General features: G+C 38.3%; 2 protein-coding genes across 2 annotated transcripts in view; one reads left to right on the forward strand and one right to left on the reverse strand.

Moving 5' to 3' along the window:
* Window positions 1-5,741, reverse strand: part of Impact (impact RWD domain protein) — a 37,028-nt gene extending 31,287 nt beyond the window's left edge. Inside the window, exons 1-4 of the mRNA XM_046433614.2 lie at window positions 5,516-5,741; window positions 4,291-4,419; window positions 2,782-2,834; window positions 1,276-1,338 (exon numbers count right to left, since the gene is read on the reverse strand). Coding sequence (XP_046289570.1) covers window positions 1,276-1,338; window positions 2,782-2,834; window positions 4,291-4,419; window positions 5,516-5,551 — 281 coding nt within the window. The 5' untranslated portion in view covers window positions 5,552-5,741. The remainder of the gene's footprint in view (window positions 1-1,275; window positions 1,339-2,781; window positions 2,835-4,290; window positions 4,420-5,515) is intronic.
* The window catches only part of Osbpl1a (oxysterol binding protein like 1A), a 220,357-nt gene continuing 212,703 nt past the window's right edge, over window positions 5,726-13,379 (forward strand). Inside the window, exon 1 of the mRNA XM_058578262.1 lies at window positions 5,726-5,845. The gene's annotated coding sequence lies outside the window, so the exon portion shown is untranslated. The remainder of the gene's footprint in view (window positions 5,846-13,379) is intronic.

Below are 13,379 nucleotides of genomic sequence, written 5' to 3' on the forward strand. Positions count from 1 at the left end.
TACTCTCTGTACCAAATGGGGTGGCCACCTAGAACATATAATAGAATCCTTACTAGTTCCTGGATTAGGAAAAAAAAATGATATTCCAGAATATTATTTGTCTTAATAAATTTATATATATATATAATTAAAATTAATCCAAATCTATCTTATCTTCTTTGTAATAATTTTTCAGCCTCCTAACTGATGTCCCACATCCATTTTCGCTGCCTTCCAATCAGTCTCCATTTTTCTAGTCTTCCAATCCTAGAAATAGGATAATCTTTTCAAAACGAAAATCTTATCACTGGCATCCTACCACTTAAAACTCTCCTCTATTTCCAATTATGTTCAGGATAAAGACAAAAATCCTTAACATAGCTAACAAAACTCCACAGGATTTTCCCTGCCTACCTCTCCAGGTCATTTCTCACCACGTTCCCTCCCTTTCTCTTCCCATCTGATATAACCATTACTGTTTCCTAAAAGGTGTCAAGCTCCCTGACACAGAGCCATTGTACATTCTGAGGCCTCTCACTGGAGTTAATGTCACCTAATTAACTTAGCTCTTAGTCAAACAAGCTGCCCCTGACCTCCTAGACTAGGATAGGTCTTGTTTCAAACTCAGTTAGCATAGTACTGTCTACTTTCCTTTCATAGAATTTATCACAGCTTTAGTTTTACATTCATTTTACAATGTATAAAGACATCTTCCACCTCCCTGTGAATTCTAAATGCCCTGGAAAAAAGGAATCATTTCGGGTTTTGTTAACCATGTGTATCCAGGATTTAATACAGTGCTTGCCATGTAATATTTGTTGATGAAGGAATGAGGGAAGGAAGAAGAAAAACCATATCAATAAACTCTGAGTCTTATGGCGTAAAAAAAGAGAAATTATCTTTAAAAGCATTTGGAAGTTTAATAAATAATTATGGTTACAATTCTTCTATCAATTTCATTCTACATATGCTATGAAAATATAGTATATGTAGTGGCTAGGGAGGCTGAGACAGCAGGATCAAAAGTTTAAAGCCAGCCTCAGCAAAAGTGAGGTGCCAAGCATCTCAGAGAGACCCTCTCTCTAAATAAAATACAAAATAGGGCTGGGGATGTGGCTCAGTGGTGGAGTGGCCCTGAGTTCCATCCTGGGTACCAAAAAATATATATGTGTATGTGTGGGGGGGGGCGGGGGGAGAGAGAGAAAAATCTCTGAATTTAGGTACTAACATATCACAGTCTCAGTAGGGCACAAAACAGAATCACTAACATAATATTTTTAATCACCTGTTACTTACATATATATTTCTTCAAGGCTGTTTGATAAATCCACACGTTCTTGCCCTTTAAGCCAAGGAGCACTAAGAATGAATAAAGCACAATGAAGAATATTTTTCAACGACTGCATTAACATTTCAAACAGAAATTACTGATTAGTACATAGGTATACAAACACAAAGAAACATTAAAATGTTTCTTTGTGTTTTTATACATCTATGTAGTTACAAAATGCTCATACTGACATTAACTCATTTAATTCTCCCAAGAAACTATGAAAACCCCAACAAAAATTAAATTCAGTTTTTAAGAAATCAGAAATCACGGTCATTTTTATTCTACCGAATCTACTGTGTATATAAACTATATGTATATTTATCGATTTAGTTTGCTTTTTTGGTCTCACATCCTGGAATTCTGCAAGAGAGCTATTGAAACATTTTTGTGCATAGACTGTTAAGACGCCATTTGGTTTGTATGTCTTTTTTCTATTATTCAGTTTTAATGGTTTAAAAAACAAAGGTGATTTCAAAGGGTATCATAAACCTGCTCAAGTTTACATAAGTGGCAGAACAGGTTCTAGAATCTAAATTTCCAGAGTCACAATATTTGCTACAATACCATAAGTTCCCAACTGTTGTTTCTAACTGGTGTTTCAACAACTCTAACAAGTAAGCTGTTCATCAAATGACTATAAAAATAATTTTTCTGGGGCTGGGGCTGTAGCTCAGTAGTAGAGCACTTGCCTTGCACGTGTGAGGTACTAGGTTCATCTCAGCTCCACATAAAAATAAATAAATAAAGATATTGTAGCAACTACAAATAAAAAAATTAAAAATAATGAAAAAATATTTTTTCTGATCTGAAAAAGAACATTTGTTTGCAAACATTCCTTTATCATTTGCAATATATTTTTTTTTAACACAAAAAGTAATCCCACTAGTCAGTAAAAATTTTTGGTAACAGATTTTTATGCAAATCTATTCCCGTGGTTTATACATACTACTAGATTAAGGAGGCAAGGTAGATCCCAGGTTGCTTGCATCAACAGGTCATGACTCATAAAGATTAAGCTTGGACTTAGAAGAAAATAGTTCCTCAATAACAAGGAGGAGAGAGAACATGGAGAACCATGAGAAGTACCCTGGATAATTCCTGGAAGGGAAGAAGTCTTAAGCAGACTGTTTTGTGGCTAGGACAGAGGTCAGGAGAAATTCGAAGGGTCAGGGTTTCCAGATCATTAGGCTGAATAAAGAGAAAGGTTTTCTTCCCCATCTCTAAAGAAAATTCTGTAGCTATTTAACCCCTCTGAACTCAGGGATTCTCTTTTATATTAAGCGGCATAATTCAATGTGTTTTTAGGTAATTTGATTTTTTTATTTAAATGTTCTACACCAAATCGAAAAGGTGTTTCTAATCTCTGTTTTAATAAAAGTATTTTATATAAAATGCAATGCATAGTACAGAGAAATATCTTTGAAAATATCTTTTTAAAAAATATAAATTTAGAAATAAATATAGCTTACTTCAGTTGATAAATAGGTGGAGCTGTACCTGGATATTCGTTTGGTAGCATCACCTAGAATGCAGTTTAAAAACAAATCTGTTTAACAATTCATTATCGTTCAAAAATAATTATATTTATAAAACTAGCCACTGAACAAATTTCTATCCTGCCAAACTTATAATCATTGGTTTGTTAAATCTCAGAAGAAAATCACCAATTTATGCTTCTAACATTGAATATGTTGTTAGTGATGCTGCCAGTATTTTAAGGAGTAAAACAAATTATTTGCAGAGAAAGTAAAAATAATAATAATAAAAAATAAAATAAGGGCAAACAATGCAGAGTGTGGTGGCCCACACCTATAATCCTAGTGACTTACGAGGCTGATAGAGGAGGCTCGAAAGTCTGGGGCCAAGCTCAGCAACTTAGCAAGAACCTCTCTCAAAATTAAAAAAAAATTTAAAGTGCTTGTGGATGTAGCTCAGTGGCAGAGCACCCCTGGGTTCAATCTCCAGTACCCTTCCTGCCCCCAAAAAGAATAAGGGTAAAGAAAATATTTGAAAGGAAAAGGAAAACTTGTAACAGGGGCATTATGCCCTGACCACAAATGGATAGAGTAACACTATAAAATTTTCCAGATATTTTTCTGAAAAAATACTTTAAAAAATTTTAAAAACCCAAAACAAACCCTAAAAAAAATCTATTAAATATGAGCTGGGTTCAGTGGCACATGCCTGCAATCTCAGGGGCTCTGCAGTCTGAGGCAGGAGAATCAGGATTTCAAGCCAGCCTCAGCAAAAGCAAGGTACTAAGCAACCCAGTAAGACCCTGTCTCTAAATAAAATACAAAATGGGGCTGGGGATGTGGCTCAGTGGTTATACCCCTGAGTTCAATCCCTGACACCCACCCCTCAAAAATCTACCAAATATTATATATGAAAAAGTTATAGAAACCATATATTTTCAAATAAGTTTTATTACAAAAATAAAAAAACTCAACTTTAGCACCCTTTATGTTGAAAATACAGGCAGTCATCAAAGAAGATGTACTAAGAGAGAAAGCTACAGCTAATTTTTTCATTTATTTTATCCTAACTATAACCGATTCTCAATTAATAAAGAAATAGAGAATCTACTGTATGGATCATCTACATTGCTATCCTATTGTTCAGTTTAAATATCAGCCATCCTTCCAGGTTCAGAAACTCTCCCATTATATGAATGGGATAATGAAAGGAAATGAAACTCAAATCTGTCCAAGGGACATGAACACATTTAATAAATGAAAAGAATTGGAAGAAGAAAGATTGAAACAATGCATGCACAATTTGAGGGTGATCTGAGATTTAACTATCTACATGTTTAATCAATCAAAACAAAAGCCAACAACAAAGATAATTTAGAAAATAACACATGCATGAATAATCATGAGGCTTCTATAGGCAGTCATAGTCAATACTGTAACTGGAAAATGGCTGTAGAGAAGCAGAAAAGAAAGAAAGAAATATATATATACATATATATATACCTGCAAGCAAAGTGTCCATTTGGGGTCATCTATATCATCGCTAATTCTAATACAAAATATTTTGGCACAATCATCAATGACACACCATTCCTCGCCATAAATGGCTGCCATTGCTTCAATTTCCTCATTCTGAAAGTTGATTTAAAAAAAAAAAAAAGTCAACAAATGAACAGTGTACATATACCCTTAAAACCTCTTCTCAGTACTTTACATGGTATTAACATTCAACATCACTATGTTGGATGGATTACTGGATGAGCCTTAATAAGCAAAAATGTTCTTAGCAGGAGGTCACCAAACCTCTCTCTGGGTGAGGGACACTACTCCAATGAATGGAGCTGGCCACACAATGGCCTTCTTGTGTTTTTGCCCCTTAACGAGCCAAAATATATATGCACTTCCATACCCTTTAGTGAGATTCACAATTAAAAAGACAAACTATGTTATTTTAAACAGATAACTCCCACTCTCACCACTAATAGTGTTTCCACTCTCCCTATATTCTAGTGGATATTCTATGTTGTTTTAGTTTCTTTTCATTCATTATTATTTTTATTTTATTTTTTAAATTTGGGCACACGCCTGGGGCTGGGTGGGTTTTTTTGTCTTTTTGGTGTCCAAAGCCTCAAAATATTTCAGAAATAATAATTTTGGTGTGAGATTAAAAAAATAACTGGACCAAAAGGTGAAAAATGGAGAAAAGAATATATTCAACTCTGGATCATCTCATTTTGTCCTCGAGGCCCTGGTGGAAAAGACTTAAGAGGGCCCACGTGAATCTTACACAGAAGAAAGCTCAAAATCAAGAGAAACATAAGATTTGGTGGACTCTCTGGAAATTCCAGGGTCTGTGTTATTGCCCATATTTGCAAAGGCTGAAACCAAGGGTCTGAAGAACCTTGTCCAAGGTGACCCGGGAGACAGGGTGGGATGCAGAACCCAGTTTCCTGCCTCCGGCCCAGAGCTGCTCTGTCGCGTGCTAATGGTTGACGAGGACACCGTCCGAAGTAGGCCAAACCCCAAAGACGCTGAGGAACAAGACGCCGGGAGCGCTCGCCAAAGGGGAAGCGCCAGGAAAATGGAATGCGGTGGAGCGAATGAACGGCGCGGCCGGGCTGCCCGGGCGGTGCAGGCGGGAACCGGAGCGGCCCCGGGCGGAGGTGGCCCGGGACGGCGAGGCTAGGCCGAGCTGAGCCTGGGGGTCAGCGCCCCGCCGGGGCCTCACCTGCCTCTGGTCGCTCCCTGTGTCCCCCTCAGCCATGTGGCCCCGGGAGCGGCCCTGCGGCCGCCGATACCCAGGTCCGTAGAACGGGGGCAGGGAGCCGCGGCGGCTAGATGTGCGCGGGCTGCGGCGCGGCCCGACCCGGAACCGCAACCCGGTAGCACCGCATAGCCCACATCTGCTTCCGGGTTGCGGGCCAGGTAGTGCGAGGGGCTCCTGGCCCCCGGGCTTCGGAGGAACGCACGTCCGCGCCTTGCGTCCTCCCGGCCCTTCAGCGTGGTGTGGACCCGGGGGAGGGCGGCTGACTTCGGGAGCTGCGCGAGGCCTTCCGGGGTGTGTCTTCCAGCAGTTCTCAAGGGTTGGGGGCTTCTGCTCTCCCACTGCGGCCTCAGCACGGTTGGAACCCCCGGGGGACGTTGGGCATTCGGGTTACCTGCCACATTTGGGAACGGACTCTGTCTCAGGCCCCAGTCTTTATGTTTCAATGCAGGGGCTTTGTTTGGTTTTGTTTTAACATGTTTCAAGTTATTTTGTTTGATTTTTGCAAACATGGTTCTGAGTTACCAAAAGCAGCAGAGGACAGGCAATTTAGAAACATTAAGGGGGAAACCTTATTATCTCACTGTTGTGTTGCAGTTTTTTGTTTTTTTTTTCTAACGTCCTTGAACATTTTGTCCGAGAATGCGTTTTGAAGGAGATACTGGTTATACAATTAACATAAGGCTCATTGTTTCATTATTCAAAAAATTTGAATCAGTATGTGTCATTCTTATCCACCTCCAACACACTCAATGACACTTTGCAGTACATTAGTTACAAAATATATTGGTCACCTTCTACAAGACACATCAATGGAGGTGTTCATTCTTATGTTTAGAAGGTATTTTATCCACTCTCACATCTCTCTTTTTTTTTTTTTCCACACACACACATAGGAACACTCTAAATACAACATCTTTCCTCTCTCTTAATAATGAGCATTTCTCTGTCCCCCTTTGGAACGCTTCTCTGAGGTAGGGGTGCACTGGCAAAGTACCTAGAATTGTTAATTTAACAGACTTATTTTAGTATGCCAAACATTGGAGGTGCAAAATCAAATGTCGTGCATTGCCTTTGAGAAACTTAAGATTTGGGGGGGGGGGGGGCATAAAAGTAAATCAACAATAAAAGTGTCTTAGAATATCCTGTATATAGTTTGGCAAAGAACAGTGGGAAGACCTTTGCAACTACCAATTGTTCAACAGCTTTCTTTCCTTCTTTCACTCTATACTCCTCCTCACCGCCCTCTTCATATGACTTACAACTTCTACTGCATAAAATAATGCTTTTCAGGGCTGGGGTTGTGGCTCAGTGGTAGAGTGCATGCCAAGCATATGTGAGGCACTGGGTTCAATTCTCAGCACCACATATAAATAAATAAATAAATAAATAATGAAGATCCATTGACAACTCAAAAAATATTTTTTAAAAAAATAGTGTTTTCACACTTAAACATGTTTTTAAAAAGACCGTAGAAGCCAGACATGGTGCAAGCCTATAGTCCCAGCTATTTGGGAGTCTGAGGTAGGAGGATTCTGAGTTTTAGGCCAACCTGAGCAACATAGGAAGACCCTGTGTTTGGGGGTGTGGGGAAGTGGGACCATGAAATCCATTTTTCAGTGAAAGCTATATGTGAAACAAATCAGGTTGTTCTGGCTGAAATAATGATGGGCCCAAAATTCCAACTACTAAGCAACCCTTCCTGTCTCAGTTCCCTCTCAAGGACTTGAAAACTCAATTTTGAAAGCCACTGCATTAAACCTTAACCTTCTAAACATAGTGCAAAATATTACACACAGTACCTCTGTTCCTGCCACATTACAGCAACCCAGTTGATACTACCTTTTGCAGATTATAATCATTTTCTATTGATGCTTATTTCTTCATAAATACAACCTTTAAGTCTTCTGAACTTAAATTCTAAACAGAAAGGACTTTACAGCAAAGGACAATGGTGGTGGTGGGGGAATTCTCTCCCTATTTCTCTAACCTGCTTAGCCCCAGACTTGAATATGCAAGGAGCACTTTGGAAAAAGGAGAGAAGTGATTACTGAAGTTAAAAGTGTTGCAGGCAATCCGTATTTTGAAGAATATATTGGAAAGAAGCACAAATTTATAGAGAACTCATTTGAAAAAGATAACTTGGTATGAACCCTGAGCAATTGCATAAGCAGACTCTGGGACTACTCTACAAATAATAATGGTCCTGTACTGGAGGAGTTTCTAAGCTTGATTTTGCTGATTTCTATGTCCATGTACTCCAGTGGGTACTTAAACTCAGTGTTTAAGCTCAGTGTATTCAAAACAGCTCAATAACCTTCTAATATTCCTCCTCCTGTGTTCCTGATTTAATAAATGGCAACCCTCAAAACATCAATGATTGCCTAAGCTTGAAACTTACAAGACATTGTGCTCTCTAAATTCACTCTATACTCTTTTCTTAACTCCATCTCCAGAGAGCATGTTCTTATAATTCCGGTTGCTTAATATCTATTGTAATCCTTCTTATTCTCCTTCCTGTCTCTCTGATTCCATCTGGATACTCTTCAAGTTATTCTTACTTCTCTGCTGAAGTAATCATTCAAAATACACAATTTTGGACATGTCTCTCCTTCCTTGAAACCATTCACCACTCCTCCTAGCTCTCATAATAACACTTAAACACCTTAACTCACAAGGTATGTTTCTGGCCTTCTCTCTAATTTTGTCTCCCATTTGTTTCAGTCATACCTACTTAATCTATTTTACTTAAGTTTTGCTTGAAAAAATAATTCCATGGCTTCAGAAAAATATGAACATCACTGTCTTAAACAATAGTATGTAAGGAATTGAACCAAAATATGTCAATAAGTCTGTGACTAGAGTAAGGAAGGGAACAGATCCTGTTAAAGAGAGATGGACAGACACATGGTTAGGATGATAACTGCAGAAGTCCTGAGACAATGTGGAGGAAATATATGTGGCTGAATCCCTCAGGACTCCCACCAAGAAGAGAAATGGTGAATGGCTGCACCAGAATTTCTACACAGTATGGATTTTGGAGCCAATATTGTTGATGTTTTCATGTGCCTAAGTTTATATTTTAACAACTTGAAACTTTTTGCTTAATATTGAGAAGCAATCTAAACCAAAGGTATATGATTGAGATTAGAGAATACCAAAGCCCTATCTTGATACCAAAATGAGTACACATATGTGGAAGATACAGAGATGGTCATAAATGGTTATGCAGGTAATGTGAAGGGTTTGGCAGCTGAGATTTTATGGGAGGGGTGGGGGTAAGTTAATGGAAAAAAACCTAACATGAAATTGTGTGTGTCTGACAGCAACAGTTATGTCATCGGAGCTAAGATATTAAGTCTGTGAAGAGTGTATAAACCTATGGTTTGTATTGGATTTTCCAAGTGTCTCTAGGCCCTTGCTACTCAAAGTGAGATCTAGCACCCAACAGCATCATCTTTAAAGAATGCTTCTTAGAACTACAGAAAGTTGGCCCCCTTTCAGATCTACAAAATCTGCTTTTTAAGATTCCTAGGAGATTTGCATGCATATTAAATTTTGAGAACCTTGCATGATGACCAAAAGAAAACACCTCTTAGATCTTAGACAATAGGGAGAGTACTTGACTGATGGTTCCAGATATTATGTTCTATGATCTATTACTACAGTAGAACAAGAACATATTCTTCATGGACTGCTATCAGGTGAGAACCTGGCAGAATTAGAACAGCAGGCTTATTCTTGGGAGATACGACACTCCTCTGATGCGAGACTTGAGCTCCAGACTCTGCTGAACTTTCCTTAAAACTACTGCCATACAACTTTCCTCCTTTTCCTTTGTTTTCCTCATTCACTCAGGGTCATATTCATATTTGATGATTCACTGAATCTCTTCAGTCTCCTTCCCAATTTTCTCACATAGATAATTCATTTTTCTTACACATTTAACTTCATCTTCATGTCTTCCTCTCCAGGATCCAGACTACTGAAAGCTGCTTTAGAGCACACTGTTCACAGGTGAATTTTTGTCCATATATTACTTGAAATAATTATTTCAGAGGCCTCTAGGCTCAGATGATTCCAGTGCATTGGGTTCCTTCATAAGCAAACTGAAACCCAACTAAATGTTAACTTAAGTTTAACCCATCAGAAACCACTATCTAACACCTAGCCAGAGACTTTACTAAGCAGAAATTGCCAAACAACCTCTAACTAGGGACTTTGCGCTTTAACCAATAGAATACTTTTTGTCTTTTTTCCACAAATGCCTTATAAAAGTTTCTTCCCCCAATTCCTTTGGTAGAGCACTGAACTATGTGTGCTCTAGTGCTGCCCAATTCATGAATAACTTAAAGATCAAATAAGCTCATTAAAGTTTTAATGTGCCTAGATATATCTTTTAATAATATTAATTTTTGCTGGTGTGGTGGCTTGTGCCTGTAATACCAGCTGAGACAGGGCGATCACAAGTTCAAAGCCAGCCTCAGCCACTTAGCAAGGTCCTAAGCAACTTAGCAAGACCCTGTCTCAAAGGAAAAAAATAAAAAGGGCTGGGGGTGTGGCTCAGTGATTAAGCGCCCCTGGATTCAATCCCAGCTACCAAAAAATATATAAATAAAAAATTATCTTATAATAATATTATCTATTGTGTAAATATTTTTCTTAGGGCAGTATGTCCTTAAGACACAAAAACATGGGCTGGGGTTATAGTTTTTAATAGAAGAGTTGTGCTTAGCATGTGTGAGAAATTGTGTTAGATCCCTGGAATGCCCCCATCCCCCAACACACACACATACATGCACACGTGATTTTTTTTTAAAAAAGTACAAACCATCATGATATACTATTAATGATATTCACATGTTTTTCTTAGCACCAGACAATGAAAGCCAATGTAGCAGACTACAGGTCAACAAACTTGGAGGCTATTGTTTCTCTTTGTGCCATTTATTACCAGGTCCACAGTGTGATATACTATAGCCAGGAAGAGTCATAAAGATACAAAGATTAAAATGTTAGATACTGGCCTAGGGATGTAGTTCAGTGGTAAACTACTTGTCCATTATGTATGAGGGCTTGGATTCAATCCCAAGTATTGAGAAAAAATGCTGAATATTAAACTATAATTTTATGCAGAATCTCTGTCAATGAAGTAGTCAAGGAAACAGTCAATATTAGCAAGTAATTGGGGAAAGAAGAAAATCCTTTCATGTTATACTGTTACTATAAATAATACTACAGCCTGAGAATATTAGCTGACATTTATGTAAACACCAACTAGAAAAAGTAATGGTGCCATAGGCATTGCCTAACTTCAGGAGATTCAAAGGGAACAGAAGGGTAATATCTAATGAGTGAAACTAAGCTCACTCACAGAGGAACTGTGAGGTAAGGAGACCCTGTTAACACCACCTCCAGCTGGCACCTCCAGTTCCCAGATAGATACCCTGTCCCAAATAAAGTATGCAAGTATTTCACCTGTAGGACAGTGATTGATTTCCCATTAATAGTGTATCCAAATGTGTATTTCATAGAAATTAACCCTCAATATGTACAGTGATCAAAGGGAGAATGTGTTCTGTGGTCATTCATGTTTATCATCATTGTGTTAGACAGTCTGATATATTGTATACTAGAATATTCAGCATCCTGAATATTCTAATAGACAATATAAATTTCTATAAGAGGTCAATAGTGTATAGCTCTTCACAAAGAAATTGACTAAGGAATCCTCCCTCTTTCTCCCTAAAATCTTGGAACAGTAGAATCAATAAAATAAAATATTTTTTGAGGGGCTGGGGCTGGGGCTCAGTGGAAGAGTGCTCACCTGGCATGCGTGAGGCACTGGGTTCAATCCTCAGCACCACATAAAAATAAAGGTATTTGTGTCCACCTACAACTAATATATATACATATATATGTATGTATGTATGTATATATGTATGTTTATAAGTAATAGTCTTTTATGGTATCTTTATACTTTCTCTTCTGATGATACAGTTCAAGGTCATTATTATATATATTTTCTGGCTCAATATTGGGAAATACCTGGGTTCCCACCAGCCAAAAATACTAACACTGACTTTTTTATTTTTCATTTTTAAGAAGTCTCTTCTTAGTAAATGTATTTCTAGAAGGGATAGTTATCAATTCTATTGTTAATTACTTGTTAACAACTTTAGCAAGGATTGGTTTAGCCAACAGAGAACAGGAAGGATCCTTGGTAGAAGTTAACAGAGAAGTAGGATAAGCCTTCCTCAGTGTTATGCACACTCTGTCTCTTCCATGCTGGATTTCCTTACCTCTTTACATGACATCCTAAATTTGTTTTTTTTCTAAATGCTTTTCTTGACTAAAAGTAGAAAATGGGAATATAGTTAGCTTCCCCTTTACCTCGAAATCAGTGTTCAGAGATGGTGTGTGTAAAGTTCAGTGTTGGTAAGAAAGGCAAATTACCTGTTTTCCCTCCAAATGAAATGTTCTTCCCTTAGTTCTTCAGTGGCTGTCTCTTTAGCTTCAGTTCTTGGCATAAGGATCCTCCCTATCAAAGACTTACCTGACTGCTACAACAACATTAAAAATTTCCCTCTCCTCTTTGATAATGCTCATTAATCAAAGGCCACCAGGAACACACTGTAATTTAATCTAACAAATTTGGGCTCATTAGATGCTCCTAGGCAGCAAGTGAGACCCCATGTTTTGACAAAACATGGAATGTCTCAGTAAGAAAATCTTACAAGGGACTTAGAGGATTGGGGCTTGTGTTAAGGAAGGGGGTTAGTTCTGGAATGGGAGCCATCATGAAATAGGAGTATGATTGAGTATTTAATGAGTCTTCATTGGGAGGCAGGAGAAACCAAGAGGGACTGAAGCTGCAATGGGTAAAGAAGCAGTGTTCACTCATGATAGCTGGGAGAGAAGGATGTTTGGTCATTTCAGTGGCTTGCACAGTGTCCTTGGTTTTACTTCAGTATCACAAAGTGACCTTAGCTGATGTTGTTTTGCCAGAAGATTATTTATGTTCCCCAGGAGAACAATGCAGTGAGTGCCAGGACCCTTCCTAGCTAACAAAGGGATTTTTTTTCCCTTTATAATGGCTTATTCTGTATAATTTTCTTCACAATACAAATCAATATACAACAATTATCTAACATTTGTTGTTGTTGTTTGGTGGGTTTTTTTTTTTTTTTTTTTTTTTTTTTTGGTACCAGGGATTGAACCTAGGGGCTCTAAACAGCTGAGCCACATCTCCAGCCCTTTTTTGTGTTTTATTTACAGTCAGGGTCTCACTAAGTTGCTTAGAGCCTTACTAAGTTGCTGAGGTTGGCTTTGAATTCACAATCCTCCTGCCTCAGCCTCCGCAGCCATTGGGATTACAGGCATGCTGCCACCACACCAGGGGACAATTATCTAACTTATGTGTCTTTAAGGTATTTGTGATTTATCTTCCTCAACACATATAAGCTCTGTGAGAGCATAAGGGTCATCTTTCTTATACATTGCTGTGTCCCTAACATCAGAAGCAGCCCTGACATTTGGTAGATACACAATTAATATTAGTTGAATGGATGTATACATTAGATGGCTGGGGAACAGGCTCATCGGGGAGCTGGGAGAGAGGGAAGGGAAGTGAGAAAGTGCCAAAGCGCACCCCTATGGTACAGCCATTTCAAATTATCTCTGGGTTGTCATGTCCTCTGTAATAAGATATCTCATCTGGGTGGGTAAGAAGCTACTAAGTAGAATGAATGGACTTTTAAATTATAATTAAAGAGTTTGATGAGATTGTGAAATGTTAAAATCCAATTTATTCTGTCTGGATAGTTAC

This window comes from Marmota monax, unplaced genomic scaffold, assembly GCF_021218885.2.
Source record: "Marmota monax isolate L192 unplaced genomic scaffold, Marmota_monax_Labrador192_F-V1.1 WCK01_AAM20220418_F8-fsc00126, whole genome shotgun sequence".
In the NCBI taxonomy this organism is placed as follows: Eukaryota; Metazoa; Chordata; class Mammalia; order Rodentia; family Sciuridae; genus Marmota; species Marmota monax.